Below are 17,549 nucleotides of genomic sequence, written 5' to 3'. Positions count from 1 at the left end.
ACTTTGTGAACAGAGTTTGTGGAGCGAGGTAAACATTCACTCTTCCTTTGGACCCCTGAATGACTACTGTTGGAAAGGGCCGCTTCTAGTGAACTGCAGGTGCTTGTCGTGATGACTAGGTGTAGGTTGGCTCTCACCTGCTCAGAGAGAAGGTTCCACTAGGTGTCATTAGAAAGGCTCTGATCAAAAAGGGTCGACTTGGCTCTCATTACTCACGCTTTGGGTCCACACTGGAGGGTTGTGCATGGAAACGTCCGGAGCTTTGCATCTCTCACATCAAGTTCCAGGCCAGAGTGAGTCCAATGTGTGCAGTCTAACCTCAAGCAGTTTGTCCGTATTCCGACCTGGTTAAAAAGAATAAAAAACAAAAATGAACTGTAGTGCTTGTTACCATGGTTCTAAGATACATCGACTTCTGAGTTTAAAATAAATGACGCTTTTTTCTCATGGAACAACCCCGTGGAAAGAACACTGTGGTATACTCAATGTGGTTGTTATTCCTTTCAGATTTGCATAATCCATGCATTCTTATTGCTGTGCCAGGACTTACTGTAACGATCACCAAGGGTGTACCGGCATCCCTTAAAGGATGAAACAAAACCTCAGACTGCCTCTGCTCCAACTTCATTGTGTGCTGCTCCCTTGCTTCAAGTCTTTTGAAAGGCCGGTCACACACTTGGAAAGCCCGGCAGTGAATTATTATGCCACACCCACCCTGAGCTCCGATGGCTGCTAGACCAGAGAAGGATGCGTTATGGATACTGTACTGTAGTTGCATGTTCCCTCATGATCCTGGCACCCCAGTAACTGATGGATATGAATGCAAAAATAGAGCCTCAGAGAGTTGAGGTGTTGTCCATGGATTTTGCCAGCTCAGGCCGGCCTGGCAGCATACAGTAGGGGATGTAGGGAATGCCAGGCTTACTGTAAATAGATATTGTTGTTTTAGGTGCTGGGAACGGTGACGCACTGCTAGAGAGTCTCTCCACGGCGTCCTAACATAGGAAATCTCACCTGAGATTCAAAACGTTCCAGTCGTGCGGTAGATTGCTAGAGTACCACATTAAGGACTGTAAGGTTTACATGCTGTACAGCATCAACAGAACTGAGTTACATCCATTTTCCTGTCTCTTTTGCTTACTGGGAAGAAAACAGTTGTGGACCCAGAGACTGAGACGAAACTCCAAGATAATCACTCCTCAAATAATCGGGTGGGAAAGTGAAAAATGGAAATACAACACCAGCGTGGCTCCCATTTAGCCACCGCTGTCCTAATCAGTAGACAAACCTTTTTTCCTCCTTCTAATATCCACCGCCACAACTGTTTCTCTACAGTGATAATTAAATAGAGCAGAGTTTATCAGAAGCAGGCCAATTTGCTGGAAATTTGACTCTTTTATTTCTAAATATTTATCTAATATCTCATCTGTCCCTGTGTTTGCAGTGAGCATATTAAAGTTTGAAAGCACAGTTCTGGTTCCGGGTTTTCTGGGCTTGCAGTGTGTTCAGGATATAGGGGTGAGGGGTCTGTTAGGAAGTCCTGTGTTCCGAGGGCTTACCAGTGCCCGGTACCATACCAGCAGGTCTTGCATTCTTTCAGTCCTGTATGGTGAATGCTTCTTCAGTAATGGTGCCAATATCCAGCCGTAGACATTTTTCGTGGATCTACAGCCACCTGGCAAATGTGCATCTATTCCTCGCACACATAATGCACGAAATAGCTTCTATAGAGAGGGAGGTGGGCAGAAAGATAGAGAAAGAGAGAGGGATAGAGTGAGGAAGCTAAAGACAGTGAGAGAGTGAGAGGGAAGAGTATGGGGGAAAGGGGAAAGAATCAAGGTCATAAAGTGGAGGCTTGCATGCTTCAGAATGTTTTTCTCAGTTATGGGTGGGCAGAGTTAATGACACCACCCTGACTTCTATCTGTTTTCTGGTCCTACTTTGACCACCTTCTCTCATGCACTTCTGTAACTGTTACACTGACCAACACCTCATTTAAACGGCAAAGTATTCCAGAGTATGCATTGTCTCTAAGGGCTGTGAGCAGTGAAAGGGAACCTTAATGAGTATAATTATGGTAATACTATGCTTTCTAAAGTATTATTAGACACACACACACACATGCACAGAGAAAGAGAGAGAAGCAGCAAGAGAATATGAGTGATTTTCTCTCTTTTTATGGTGGATTTTCCAGCCTTCCAGCCTCCAGTCATTCTCACATTCTCCATTGCAAGTTGTGGTCTAGGTTCTTGAATCATTTGCCCAGACACGTAGATAAATGAGTATTAATTATTTCAGTCTGACAGATGTGACATTTGCTTTTGCCTGCATCAAGATGCAGACCGCTCCTTGCTTTTATTTGGTGCTTGGATGCTTTTATATCTTGAGACGAGGCATATAAATCAACAACAGCAAGCATACAGAGGACACTCTAATCTCTTAGGAATTGACTCTGTCCTCTCCCTTGCCTTGTTGTCTCTTTGCCTCTATCTATCTCCCTCTCTTTCCCTACCTCTCTCTCTCTCTCTCTCTCTCTCTCTCTCTCTCTAGGATTGCGCCACCATGCAGTTCTGTGCAAACAAGCTGGACAAGAAGGACTTCTTCGGAAAGTCCGATCCCTTCATGGTCTTCTACAGGAGTAACGAGGATGGGACGTGAGTATTGAACACACACCCCTTTATTCAGCTGCCTTAGAGAGAGATGCGTGAGGGCTAAGCTGATGGATCAAGAAGGTGGGAGAACGGAGGAGTCTAAAATGTGTCTGGGAAACTGCAGGAAGGACCGGCATACAAATATAGTGATGCTGGCTTTAGAAACACTGGCGCAGTCTCACAGCAAACTAAGTACGATTATTTCCCAGAGGGCATGAGCTGGTACTGATGTTTGAGCTTTGGCGTGTGAAGGGAGGGAGGTTGCTTTTAGGACATTGATCATTATTGGGTTTTGGGGTGTGTGCGTGTGCTTGTGTTTACGTGTGTCTCTCCACAGGTTCACTATCTGCCATAAGACTGAAGTGGTAAAGAATACACTCAACCCTGTGTGGCAGGCCTTCTCCATTCCTGTCAGGGCACTGTGCAATGGAGACTATGACAGGTAAGATAAGCACACACACATACGCACACCCACACATTTTCACACAGGTGGTTTGGTGGTGCACAATTTTGATATGTTGTGCAATCATTTGAAAATGGGCCAGGCTCAGCAAATTTGGACACCATTGATTTTTCAATGTTATTTTATCTGTGGCCACAATTGGAGACTTACGTATGATATCTCTTAACTGCGTGCTCGACTAGGCTGCACACCTATTGATTTGTCTAGGCGCTGGCAATGGCGTTTTTGATAAGTCTCTGATTGGCTCTTCCCATGGCTTGTCTAATCTGTTGTGAGCAACAGTGCTGACAAGCAGGAAGAAGACTCTGCCAAAACGCAAAGTGTCTGTGTGTACGCTTGATGGGAGCGAGTGAGAGAAGATGAGCGAGAGAGAGGAAGGAAGGTGGTACTGTCCTGTGGGTGTCGGAATGTGTGGCGCACACCTGTGTGGGACGACATGACTCCAGATCACACCAAACCTGGCAACCCCTCACACGCACACACTGGAGTCGGCATCAGAGACACTGTTTCCCTCTGGGCTATTTGCACCATCCCCCACCCCCTCCCCCCCCCCCCCCCACCCCAACCAGCTTGCTCTTTTTGTCAGATAGTGGGACAGCAGCCCTGACACATGGGGGGCTGGGGAGGGTGGGGGGGGTCTTCCAAAAATAATAAGTTTGGATTGGCCGTGCGTAGTACTGAAGGTTGTTACCGTAAGGTTGCCAGTGGACAGTGCCACATTTGATAGTCCGATACGCATCAGTGGATACAGTATGTTCAGCACTTGGGACTTTTTTATGAATCAATGTTTTATGAATGAATCTGTGTTAAATTATTCCATTGGCCCAGACCTCATTCTTCATTGAACACAAACGTGTCATAATAGACTAATCTTGATTGATAAAGGCCTAGTAAAATACAGTATGTGATGTAAAATGTACACAAAGAGAGGTAGACTAAGAGAGAATGAGATTATTCTCTCTAATAATGCCAGGAATCTGTGTGTGTATCTGTGTGTGTACAATTAGAATGGGTTTAGTTTCCCACGATCATCTCAAGAACCGGGAACTCTGCAAAGTTCATATTTTGCAGGTGTCCTTTGTATAATCCAATGGAGTGACGTTTTTTGGACAAGCATTTCAACATCAAATAATGAAGAAGAAAAAAAATATCCGCCGGTTTGGCTTGCTCTCTCCGCTCTGGACATCTTGAGTTGACTGAGCTGCACTAAGCTAGCTCTTGTGAGCCAAAAAAATATGGATATAGTGAGCCAAAAACAGGCATAAGACATGAACAATATTATTTATGTCAGTACGATACAGAAAATCAAATACTATTTTACAGATAAAATACTGGCTAGCTAACGTAGAATTTTTTTTGAAAGTTATTAGCTACAATTGTTGCTGTGTAGACTAACGGCTCTGGACTACACAAAGTCACAATGGTTTCACCTAGAAAGGTAATTCATTTTCATTGCTTCAGGCATCCTCGCTTGACAACCTTTTCAATTAGCAATTCACAATGGGTACCCTATAGCAACTTTTGTTTAGAAGCGAATTCGCTTTAATAACCGATATGTTCAGGTTAGCAGTGCTGGCATATTAATCAGCCGCTTTCAAAAGGTTTTCTTTATGGATGAAATGCTGGCTAGCTAACTGAACAACAATATAAAGTTGATCCTTTCAGTATAGACAGTGAATGTTGTACATAAATGTGTTTACAGCTTCCACCTTGTTTGACTTGGTTCTTTAACTCTGATCTTCGCATCATCGAGGAATGATTTGGCTGGCACCCTCATTTCCAACTGATCTGTTTATTTGATTATGTCTGTCAATTAGTGGTCTTCCTCTCACTAGCTTTCTTTCTCTCTCTCTCTCTCTAGAACATATTCTCACATGTATCTCGTTACCAAACACACTTTGGTGTGAGGATAGTGGGGCAGGACCACATTTTTCCTCCTCCTTCTTCCTCTCGTCTTCCTGCTCTGTCCCGTCCTCCCCCACCTCCCTGCCCTCCTCCCACCACTACCCCTCCCCCTCCTTGTCCTGGATTAACTGAACCTTGATTGACAGGTCCTGGAGGGCAAAGCCACCTGAGTAATGTGCCGGAATGGGAGTACCCCATCCCCTCCCCTCTTTCCCGCCTCCATTTCTGTCTATCCCTCTCATGTTTATATTAGGTTTCCATCCCCCTGTTTATTTTGGGATGCTCATTTGCTGTGCTTCTGCTGCTCTGCCTATGTACCTTTAGCTGCTAGAGGAAAACGCACATTGCTAAACTTAGAGCTCAGTCAACACACTCTTTCACTCTTTCTCTCTCTCACTATTTCTAGCTCTCTCCTCTGCTGCGAAGTTTTTCACTTTCCTTCAACTTTTCTCATTGTGTTTCTTATCTTTAAATAAGGATTTTTCCAATTAATTGTTAGTGTTTATCTTGCCTATATGACAAGCATTTAGTTGTAAATGTTTGGAGAGCACACATTTCTTCCTCGTTCTGCAAATGTTTTCGACCAGAGTTCATTTTGAACTTTACGTCCAATAACCAATTAACTCCAAGGTTACAAATCATTTGTGCACCGTCAGACTTCTTTCTTTGGTGAACATAATACAGAAGTCCTTTCTTTGGTGAACATAATATTGAGTACGTAGTTAGATAATGTGGTTTAAAATCGGTCCAGCTTCTGTGTAATGTCCTAAATTAATTTGAGGGGATCATTGATTTTTTTTCTGCCCCTGCTTAATTCCAAGACCTCCTTGAATATAAGAGAGAGAGAGAGAGAAAGAAAGAGAGCACTTTGTAAAATTGATTTAATTCTGAGCTTGCAGATTAATGAGATGTAATAGCTTGGTTTCACCACAAGACCAAACAAACAGCTAGACTCCAACTCTTGGAGATCTTTTAATTACACTGCAGTCGTTCTGGACTGCATTAATAAGAAGACTGCCTCAAAGGACCCTGGTACCTGCCTGTTGTTGATACAGTTCTAAGTTGCAGACACACAACCACACGCACAAATGCACACAGACGCACTCTCTTTCTCTCTCTAACTTTAACCCTTTGATCTGTTTTGCAGAACAATCAAGGCTGAAGTGTATGATTGGGACAGAGATGGCAGGTGAGGGTTTAACAGTGCACTCATACACACACACACACACACACACACACACACATGGTTTATCCTTTAGAAACACCTTTTTATTTGGTTCCACAATATCTTACAACAAGATGAAGCAGTTCCTCCCCCCCACCCCTTCATATCTCTGAAAGCTCTCATTCATCTTGATCATGAATGACACACTACCTTCTCTTTCACCAATGGAATCTCTCTGTATAAGCTGCTTGGCCCACCTTTTTCTTCCACACAGACCGATGACAAATACAAATATTATGTTGGGAATCTTTGCAAAATGACCTGGTACTGTGTACAGTAATACATGGTACAGTTCTGGGAACTGTCATAGGCAGGGCCGGACTTACCATTGGGCTTGACTGGGCTACAGCCCATGGGCCCGTCCTGTAGGGGGCCCCGCCCGTTTATGTGCAGCGGAGGACTGAGTTATTAGCCAGAAAGCTAAGTTATGCTAGCAAGATTCATAGACAAGAATGTTGTGTACGGTTGACAAACAGTAAATATAATTTGACAGTATGTTTAACAAGAAGACTAGCTAGCTAACAAGCCATGTCATTGTCCCCAAAGCAATATCAAGATCTTCACGAGCAAGGTATCGGCCATATACTAGTATATGGCCTATATGGGCTACAGCACGGCCGCAGCATGTGTAGCGAGTTGAATAGCAAATGAATGTGAGATGATCGCATCAAATTTGACATATTCTCCAAACAGTAATTATAATTTGACAGTATGTTTAACATCAAGACTAGCCAGCTATCTAGCCATGTCATTGTCCCTCAATAAATTAGAACGGTTAACAGTTTTGCTGGAACTACTTGGCTGATTGAATCAGAATCGAGTATTCACCCATACCATGGTATAATTCATATCAATTAAACATTTTAAATAGACTTCAGCAATTAACCTAAATTATGTTATTTTGTTTAGTTGTTTGTTCAAAATCGTGATCTCTATTTTATTCTTAATTTATCCAGAATCGTGCATCTGTAAATACATATAGCTTGTGTATCATTCATTATCGTTCTATTCAAAACCATGTAGGCCTATAGTTGGTAGGGCCCGAAAATTTACCCAAGCCCAGGGGCCCCACCCCACTATGTCCGGCCCTGGTCATAGGTGTAACAGACCAGCCAAGGGATCACAGGATTGAGTGGGAAAGAAGCACATTTTACTTCTTGAACCCACAATGCAGTTCTGCTTTTGTTGTCCTGTATGTGACACTCCGCCTGCTTTGCCTTCCAGCCACGACTTCATTGGCGAATTCACCACCAGCTACCGAGAGCTTTCCCGAGGTCAGAGCCAGTTCAACGTCTACGAGGTGAGAGGTTGAGAGGCAGAAAGAAGACAGGCTTATGTCTTCACCTTTTTGCTCCGCCTCTCTGTACAGGCTAACTGTCATTTACACATTTTCAGCCATGCTCGTAACCACTATAGGTAGAAAGGGGGAATTCGAATTAGCATTCCAATTTTGCCTAACCTCTTGGTGTTGAGCACCTGAGAGCTGTTAGCCATGTGGACGGGAAGGGATTGAAGACGGGGGTGGGGAGTGGGGTTGTCGGTGTGAAGGGATTAGCCAGCGGAGGAGTGACTGTTACAGAACCAACACTTCTGGTTAGAGACCATCCCCCTCCGAATTGCCATTAGTCTCTGGTCCGTGGAGGACCCAGGCTGGCCCCTGCTCATTAAAACACTCTGCCACGTTACATTAGGTGGTGAATTAGTCATGGAGGCGAGTTGGCTTGAGAAGGAGAGCTAGAAGGAGAGTTAGGAGAAAGTAGAAAGACAAAGGCTTAGCGGGGAAGGGGCTGAGGGACGAAGGGAAAGAGGAAGGGATAGAGAGAGGGTAAGAGGGAGAATGAGAGGGGTGGAGGGAGGGAGGGAAAGGGAGGGAGGTAGATGAAGAGGGAGGGATAGAAAGAGGGGGGGAGTGAGGAAGAGACCGATGGAGTTAGGGAAAGACTGTGGGAGTGAGGAAGGGAAAGAGGGAATAAGGGAGGGGATGATGTTGGTGAGTCAAAAAGGGAAGAATGGAGATGGGGAGAGGGGGTAGGAAGATCGGGAGCAGGATATACAGAGAAGAGGGGGGGTGTTGCGGTGAGTGTTGGGGTTCAAGAGAGTGTTGAAGAGAATGAGACCGACCATGGAGCCGGGCAGCCGATGCCCTTTCACTCTGCTGACACCACACAACTAGTGATGCATTCATTAACCTTCACAAGGGCAACCTTCTCAATCAGCCCACACACACACTCCCTTTTCACATTTCACTGAGCCACAGTGACTTATGTATGAATTTCAATAGGTTACCTATTTTTACTTAGTAGTACACATACATCCACCCACACAGACACACACACATAGTATTCTTTATCTGCTCCAGAATTAGAAGGACTATATATTTTAGATTATGTTAGCCTAGCGTTAAACATTACATTAGTGTTTAAAAGAGAGTGATGTGCTCTAATATACTACTGATCTAATGTGATTTTGTGGGGGGTGGTACGGGTGGGGGGAGATGTGCTGTGAACGATCTGTGGAGAGGGGGAGGGAGGCAGAGACTTGTAGCCTAAGGGCTATGGGGGAGGTAATAGGGGAGGCTTCCAATAACTTGATATTGACTTGAAATTCAGCATAGCCTGTTTGTAGGTGTTACAGTGTGTGTGTGTGTGCGTGTGTGTGTGTGTGTGTGTGCGTGTGTGTGTGTGTGTTTGTGCATGCGTGTGTGTGTGTCCGTGTGTGCCCAACTTTACAGTGTATAACCTTGGAAAACCATACGCGTATGCCTGGCCTCCAGTCATTAATGCACGATGATCTCAGTTATGCTTGGAATCTCAGTCATCACCTCACTTCTCACACGTGTGGGTGGTATTTCCACGACTGTGTGTGTGTGTATTTCTAGTTTAGTGTGTTTTAGTGTGTGGTTTTGTGTGTATGTGAGTAGGTACAGATGATACAGATGGCCCGTGCAGAAGAGAGTGCAGTCGAGCTTGTGAGCTATGGCGTCAGGAGGTGTTGTCTCCAAACAAATGCAATAACAAATGTGTCAACGCGTTATCTTACCTCAACCTCCCCTGTTATCCCTTTCCAGGTGTTCAATGCCAAGAAGAAGATCAAGAAGAAGAGGTACATGAACTCCGGGACGGTGAGTTTCTAGAACCCCCCCCCAAACCGCCGCCCAAACAAAAAAGATGGCCATTCATAGCTTTGTGCCCAGACGATGAGAAATTGGTGAGGGACAGGAAGTCATTACCTCTACCCCCCCACCTCCCCATTCCACTCTCAGTAAGGTTGAATGGACCACAGTCAACAGACAGCTTTAGGTGCTGGTAAATGGCGCGGACCAACATTTGTGAGGAAGTCTCTCTGCATTGTCATTGCATGAGCACTTAGAATGCTACAGCCGAACACGCCGGCTACATAATTTAAATCCTAAAGAGCTCATTCATCACGCTATCAGTGAGCAGTGAGTGGATATCCTTCCTGTTTTGCAAAATACTCATCTAAGTGGCTGTGTCATAGGCGCTTTTGGGTGATGAATCACTTCTGACTTGGGTGGGATTTGTTTTCCGAGGGCAACAATTGAGTTGATTAGGTGTCGGTGTTAATTACTTGTGGGGATGATGTGTATCAATTAGGTAAGAGCTGTTTTTAAAAATTTTCCCAGGTGTCATTGCTGTCATTCTCTGTGGAGGCGGAGCACACCTTCCTGGACTACATCAAAGCAGGGTGAGTTCAGATGCCAGGAGCTCTTACAGTGAATGCAAACACACACACACGTGTCAAATGGATTTACAATGGTGGGCTTAAGTTCAACTGTGTGTAATTTCCATCAGCAGGTGATATGAAATTGCTCCAAAAACTAATCGCCCACTTTTGTGAAGAAAGCTTTTTAAACTCACAGTTTTCCTAGCAATGTAGGTGCTGGAGAAGGTTGTTGACCTCCAGTTTGTAATCAACTTCACAGACTGGAATCTCTGAGCGTCAGAGGTCCTCATGGCAGATTCAATAAATGCTGAACCACTATGACATTAAAAGAGAACAGAAACTCTTTCACAGCCGCTGAGAGACCTACTGCTGTTACACAGTACTAAGCTACAAGATCCTCCCCTGTTGATACAAACTGTTCTACTGTATATACGATCATATACGGTTACAGCAAGTCAATGCTTTAACTTGAGTAATCTAGCATTATCTACATACAGTGTAGTAGTAAATGATGCCCAAAGGAGGCAAGCTTCGTCTGACTCTTAACCTGGTACACGTTACATATCAATATGAATGACTGCTGAAGTGCCAAATGGGTTTTAGCGCTTAAGCTTGCCCTGACCTGTCACATAGTGTATGTAAATGTTTCCCAATGGATGTGTGTCCTGGTTTCAGCCCACGGCACAATTACCAGTGTGGATAGACTGTCCCAGATCTGTCAGTGACCCTCCATGTCCCTTGCTGGTCTACAAACACACATACACACAGACTCTACATTCACCTACGTACACACACTCACACATACAAACAGTGGTAAGGAACAGATTTCTCCACCATCCTTGCTGGACCACCTGCCTTCAAGCCTTTGTTTTCACAGAAGCTTTCCTGCTTATCACTACCTTAGAGAATAAGTCATTTTTCTGGATAGTAGCTACACAGGGCACATTTAACACATTTAAGCAAACATTGAAAAATGCACTAACCACCCTGATTCTAATAGCCAGTGACCAAAGCCATAATTTTATGTGATTTCTCGCTCTAAAGGGTAAATATGATTTATTTTTCTGACGCACAGACACACTCTGAGCGGCTGGGCGGTTAAATATATATATAGGTTTTTATTTGTACTGGAGTGTGATGGGGATTTTAATAGAGGGCATAAAGGCTGATAAGGCATGATGCATAATTCTTTCATGGTGCAACATTGCCGATTTCTTTTTGTAAACAACATCTTAAACAAGATTGCCTGTGTTAATGATTACCTTAGGGTTTTCATTGTATGTATTGTTACTTCCATGGTTGAAGATATGACACTACAGTTTAATGAGAGAGGATGACATGGTTGTTTTATAATGCCAACTTGGTTTCAAATTTCTGGCCAGGTTGAGAATGCTAAAAACAAGCCGACAGATGAGAAGGATGTATAAGGAATTATTTGGAATGATACTGAAGAAATACAATTAGAAAACAGGTTGTGTATTGGCTGTAGCTGATGTTTGTAATTCAGGGTTGCTAGTTCACAGTCTCCGAAATGAACATTCTAACTGCTTAAGGAACATCTTCTTGAACTGCTTAGACGTGGCGTTCAAGCGTTCAAACTTTGCCCAATCTGCTGCATAATATTTTCGAGAGATATGGAAACATAGAGAAACAGAGAGGAGAGGAGAAAGGAGGCTCTGCAGTAATCACGTCAATGTCCTGGCTCTTGTTCCTGTGTCTCCCCGGTGTCCCATCCCCACACAAACAGCCATGGAAACAGTCCTGCCGTTTCCATCCATGCATGAGACGGTTCTTGTTTGCAGGGAATTGGCATGGCAGGGAATTGGCATGGCAAGGGCTTTTAAGGTGGATCAATTTGTACACAATTCCCATCAACTGGGGCTGACGTGCACAAATTGAGGAGAAAGAACATAACTACTTGGGTAAGAACTCGAAAAAAGCGGAGGAGTAAAACTGACCACTGAATTTACAGATACTCCAAATAATACTAGTTCTTCATAATCTGTGAGGGTCTCCATTGTTAGTCTTTCATAGTCAATCCCTCACTTCTCATTGGAGAATATGCCCACACATACACATGTAGTCCTAAAACATAAAGGACTAGCATGTGACAAAAAACACACAGGCAAACACAGGGAGCACAGTCCTGTCTTTGTACAGCCATGCTGCCATCAAGAAATCAGCCACATACAAGAATGACAGGATTTCCCTCACCTTCCAGGTAATCCCTTGAACGGGAGAGAGAGATGTAGAGAGACAGGGAGACAATAATTTGCCAAAGCATTCCTCTGAAGAGAAATGGGGGATTCCATGGTCCCGGTGGTTCTTTATCAGATATTACCACAGAGGAATTGAATACTCCAGTGAACATATTTGATTCACTGGAGGTCAGACTGCACCAGTATCGGTGTACCAAGAAATGTACCTTAAGTCAAAATACATTGTCACAGTGTTTCCATGCCGCCTGGTGATAGTGTTCGCCTCACCTTTCAATGTTAGTTAGAATGCTATCATAGCTAACATGAGTGTCCTACAGTTGTCCTATTGTATTGGAACCTTTGCGAGCTGTCTGACCGTATAAAAAGGTCTTGGTTTTGACCAGACTAAAAAACAAAGTAATGGTGAGTTTCAAGGGAAGGCACTGCGACAGTTCCCCAGCTGTGTATTCAGCATGTGAATGTGAATGCAGATTAATGAGCTGGGATCAGCATTTCCCCAGCAGGAGAAGCTCTGCCATTATCTGGAATACAACGTCAGGCACAAAACTGGCTGCCTAGAAATACTGGATGTGAATGGATGCAAGTGAGGGGGGGGGGAGTGGAAATCACTGTTAATCACAATGAAAAGGCCTCCTACCAATACCCGGGTCTATCTCCCCCTCCTTGCCGGGGGGTTGACGAACTAGAGGGTGGAGTGGTGTGTGTATGTGTGTGTGTGTGTGTGTGTGTGTGGGGAGGGGGGGGGTATTCAGTACCTTTTCAAGGTCCTCAGTTATCATCTTTTGCTTTCCCGCTCATGAATAAAATATGATGTTAACACTCGCTAGGCTGTATTATACAGTACTGATGGGGACACAGGAACGGAAATCCATGATTATTCCCCATTGACAAAATACACACGGGACCTAGGGTCATAAACTACAGATGTGAATGACGATGATGATGATGATCATCATGCTGAGCTTGGTAATAGTGGTGATGCTGATGTTTTTTGGATGTTAAAATGTTTGGATAGTGAACATGTTTCTACAACGAGTTCACAGATGTTTTTCGACCACCAGGGAACGTTGGTTGTCACTCTCATTTTCTCCCCATTACGTATTGCCACTTTGTCTGCTGTCAAATCATTACAGCCGACTCCCTACTTTACCGTGTTTTGAGGAAACCGTTTGGGAAATCACAGCTTTAATCTCTGCTTACGAAGTTCTGACAGAAGGCTCTTGTTGTTTAAACTGGCTAAACTTGTTTTGGGAAATATTTTAAGGACCATCATGACGAGTGCTGTTATCACTAACAGGCTACAACCAATTTAATTGCAAACCACTCCACCTGTGCACCAAAACTTTGTAGTGTATTCAGTCATTAGCTATGTTTTAGCCCCTTACATTTTGCAGTGCACTCCAGTAAATGCTGAATCAACAATGAATTATCTTCCTAATACTGTCATTGCCCTCCATCAAACAAAAATTAAGTTCTGTAGGGAGTTCAGCCTAGTGCATTTTGGTATCCAGGTGCCTGCCCATGCATGTAGTTGAAATGAATTGGCTAACTGGGCTGTGAGGATCTTATCCCAGCGTGCCCCGTCTGTTGAGGAGGATAGGGACAGGAGGGGGTCGAGATAAAAGTATGTGTAGTGGCTCAGCTCTGCTGAATGGTGGTAAGTTCAGCGCTGAAGCTAGCCTTTCTAGGTGTGAGCTGGACCACAGAGGCTGGCCAAGGTCTGAGGTAATTGCAGGTCTCCGAGCCAGACAGATGGGCAGGATTAGACCTCTGAGCTGAACCATTGAGATGGAGCCACAACTTGGCGGGTGTTAACGTGTGTGTATGTGCCTGAAATGGGGGAGAGGGGGACACTTCTTGATGAGGTTTCCAGCCCTAGTTTACCCTAATTGCCCCTCTCATTAATGAATGAAGTGCTGTGACCAGCAGGTTGCAATGTGTGTTTGCAGTGCAGTGCAGTGCTCCACAGCTCTGGGAGGGTCTGGCCTCTGGCTAATCTTTCTCCATCATTCCGTGTCTCTCTCTTTCAGAACCCAAATTCACTTCACAGTGGCCATTGATTTCACAGCATCCAATGGTGAGCACCATAACAACTTCTACTCAACTACTTCTGTGCTGACTGACAGATTGGAGTGGAAAGAGAATAGAGCTCCCCCCTTTAACTGAATCATCCAATAGTACCAGAAACACAGTCATTTATTTATTCTTCAAGGATTTCTTTGTCACCTCAGACTACTTTTGTCCATTTCAGCTGTTGTTTTCACGCCCCAAAATAACATCTACTCAACCCAAGTTGTGGAGATAGATACCACATCCACCATGAAGCTACAGTGCTAGTACAGTAACATGTCTCATAGGGATGTCAAAGGTCCAGCAATGGTCGCATTAGAGACGCCAGTCCACCCTTCTCCTCTCCGTTACTGACCGTTCTATCATCCCCCCTCCTGGCTACCCCAGGTAACCCATCCCAGTCCACCTCCCTCCACTACATGAACCCATACCAGATGAACGCTTATGCCATGGCCTTGAAGGCAGTGGGGGAGATCATACAGGACTACGACAGTGACAAGATGTTCCCCGCCCTGGGCTTCGGGGCCAAGCTGCCTCCTGATGGGAGGGTGTCCCATGAGTTCCCCCTGGTAACGATCTGTGTCTCTATTTAACTGTCTGTCTCTGTCCATCCATTCATTTCTTCATCTATTCATCTATGCATCTATCCATCTATCCATATATCTGTTTATCTAACTAGCGTCTGTCTGTCTCTATTGGTCTGTCTGCCTCTCTGTGCTGGTCGATCTGTCTGACCTTGTCTATGGCCCTCTGGGTTGGATTGCTGGGTGTGTTGCTGTTTTGCATTGCCGCATCTGTGTGTTAGCAGGGCTACAGGGACCTGGTTCAAAGCCAACAGCTTTATTTTTCCCATCTGCCTCCTTTTATGCAACTCATATTCATGAAAAATTATACTGTTTTCCCTATAGAGGTGGTATGCTTCCTTGTTTGTGTGTGAGTGTGTTGGTTTGGTTGCGATACTAAGTGTTTCATGTTCTCTGCAACCTGCATGATATGTTTGTGTTTCTGTACACGTCTGAGTGTGTAGGCATGTGCGTCTGGGTGTGTGCGATGCATGTGAGCCTTTGATAGATCCGAACGTGCATAAATTAAAATTGGGTTTCATTTACCTTTTATAGTGCAAATGGAGCTTGCGAATGCCTGAAGGAGTCTCAAATCAATTTGATTTCTCTCAGCCAGCTAATGGTCTCTGGCTGCTGTACAGCAGTGCTAATGAGCAACCAATCACCTCCCTATCATCTGCATCACACTCTGATTTTCATTAAGACTTGCTTCTTATTGAACAACTAATTCACTTGCTTGTGTAGTTTTACAGGAAATATCTCTCGTGGTCAGAGGCTGCTCTTCTGACAGAGATATTTCAGTATTTTTTAATCCGTTCCAAACAACCTCAATAAAATATATTATTCTATAATTCATTATTTTCCTGCTGCGTTGTGAAAGGGCAGCTGAACAGATGCGGGGCGGGTTAGGATTTTCATAAACAGGAAGAAAATTGTATTCCATCTAGTATGTTGTGTTCTTCACAGAATGGCAACATTGACAACCCCTACTGTAACGGGATGGAGGGAATCCTGGAGGCTTACCATCAGAGTCTGAAGACAGTACAACTTTATGGACCCACCAACTTCGCTCCGGTTGTCAATCACGTTGCGAGGTACGGGGAAACCTCTGATGCACATAGGCATCTCACCGGCTGAAGGAACTACCTTCTCACCCTTATATACGCTGATGTGTCTAAGTTGAAAGAGAGATAGAAAGCAATTCACTGTCCTTGACTGAATACAATTAGAAAGGCAAACACAGGTGGCTGGGTGGGAAAACAACAACTCAGGAACAATGCGTGTCCAGATAATAGCTGCGTAAGTAAGCCCCTTGCGTCCACGTCCTTACCCTTGCCTGGCTGTTGTAGGAAAAGACAAATCTTCAGCTTGACATGCAAGCACCAGACACCAAACAATCAATTAGAAGCAGCCACAACAATAAAGGATGGTGGTTTTACAAAATGTCCCTGAACTAATGAGGGAGAAATAAAGGAGAGGAGATGAATGGTGGTGGTGGTGTGTGTGTATGTGTGTGTGAAGGAGGGGGGGGTCAAGTGTCTGGTTCCACTAATGACTGATCATTCCAAACACCCAAAGTCTCATCCTTGCGATGCTTGACCTCGCCTCCCCTATTTAATTAAAACGCCAGCCCACAGAGAGACACATTTGACAGGGCAAATTGAAAAGCAAGAGAAAGTTCCAGAGTGTCCACACTAGATGTTCTCAGCTTTGATAATAATAAGCCTGGTGATTGTGTTGTTACAGTAGCTCTCTTTGTTTCTCTCTCTTTCTCTCTCACTCTGTCACTCTCTCTATCTTTATCTCTCTCATTCATCCTCTCTCACAAACACGCAATGAAACTCGGCCAATTTAGCGCTGGGCCATCAATAATGCTCTGAAGAAAGAATACCGGGCTTGCATAAACACATTGGTGAATTATTCATTTTCGAAGACACTTGAGATTGAATCTAGGCCACTCGCAGTCGTCAGCCTTGTGTGTGCTTATCTAGATAGACCTATGGGGGTTTGAATATACAGCTCAGTATATCTATATGTTAGGCAACTGTCACATGCTTGTGTTTGAAATTTTTTTTTTTTTATTTTTTTTTGCACGTGTGCAAGCACGCACATCTACACTCAGCCTGTTGTAGTTGGCATAAAATGAAATTAATGTGCTTGAATTAGGGCTCCTTTGTCAGGCCTGATCCTAGTCACAGTATCTGTAATGTACATTTTGTACATCAGTTTTGATGGATGTCTATCTGGCAGTTGTAAATAGAGTCCAGTGTCCAGTTGGTCGGTACAGTGTCTGTAGCTCTAACATGCTCCTTTGCACCCCAGCTACGCTGCAACGGTGCAGGACGGTTCCCAGTACTTCGTTCTGCTCATCATCACCGACGGCGTCATATCAGACATGGCCCACACCAAGGAGGCCATCGTCAAGGTGAGGGCCATGTTTCTCTCTCCATCGCTCTTTCTTTTTAATTCTTTTTTGTCATTCTCTCTCTCTCCCAATCTTATTTTCCACTTTTCTCGCTTTCTCCACTTTTCTCTCTCTGTCTCTCCCTTTTTGAGGGTTTTATGTTGGTATAATAGCTGGGCAGCTGTAAAGCCCTCTGCGGCATTCCTTGAAAAAGATGGCTTCTGGATTTTGATTCCATTTTCTCTTCATATCTATCTATCTTTCTCCATCCCTGACTCCACTTCATGTTACCCCCGGGCCCTAGCACTGGTGCTTTTTACTCCACAGAGAAGCTCTGCGGCTTACCCAGCATGCTTTGGGATAGA

The 17,549-nt window shown here is 44.3% G+C and overlaps 1 protein-coding gene across 3 annotated transcripts in view; it reads left to right on the top strand.

Moving 5' to 3' along the window:
• cpne5a (copine Va) overlaps nt 1–17,549 on the top strand; it is an 82,925-nt gene that overhangs the window by 54,540 nt on the left and 10,836 nt on the right. For all 3 annotated transcript variants that reach the window (XM_047040228.1, XM_047040229.1, XM_047040227.1), the window contains 10 exons: nt 2,551–2,654; nt 2,989–3,093; nt 6,167–6,208; nt 7,469–7,544; nt 9,312–9,365; nt 9,888–9,949; nt 14,178–14,224; nt 14,605–14,786; nt 15,747–15,874; nt 17,103–17,205. In XM_047040228.1, the coding sequence (XP_046896184.1) occupies nt 2,551–2,654; nt 2,989–3,093; nt 6,167–6,208; nt 7,469–7,544; nt 9,312–9,365; nt 9,888–9,949; nt 14,178–14,224; nt 14,605–14,786; nt 15,747–15,874; nt 17,103–17,205 (903 nt within the window). The remainder of the gene's footprint in view (nt 1–2,550; nt 2,655–2,988; nt 3,094–6,166; nt 6,209–7,468; nt 7,545–9,311; nt 9,366–9,887; nt 9,950–14,177; nt 14,225–14,604; nt 14,787–15,746; nt 15,875–17,102; nt 17,206–17,549) is intronic.

This window comes from Hypomesus transpacificus, chromosome 18 (assembly GCF_021917145.1).
Source record: "Hypomesus transpacificus isolate Combined female chromosome 18, fHypTra1, whole genome shotgun sequence".
Classification (NCBI taxonomy): Eukaryota; Metazoa; Chordata; class Actinopteri; order Osmeriformes; family Osmeridae; genus Hypomesus; species Hypomesus transpacificus.
The sequence above is the reverse complement of the archived record's forward strand: the minus strand, read 5'-3'. Positions and strand labels throughout refer to the sequence as shown.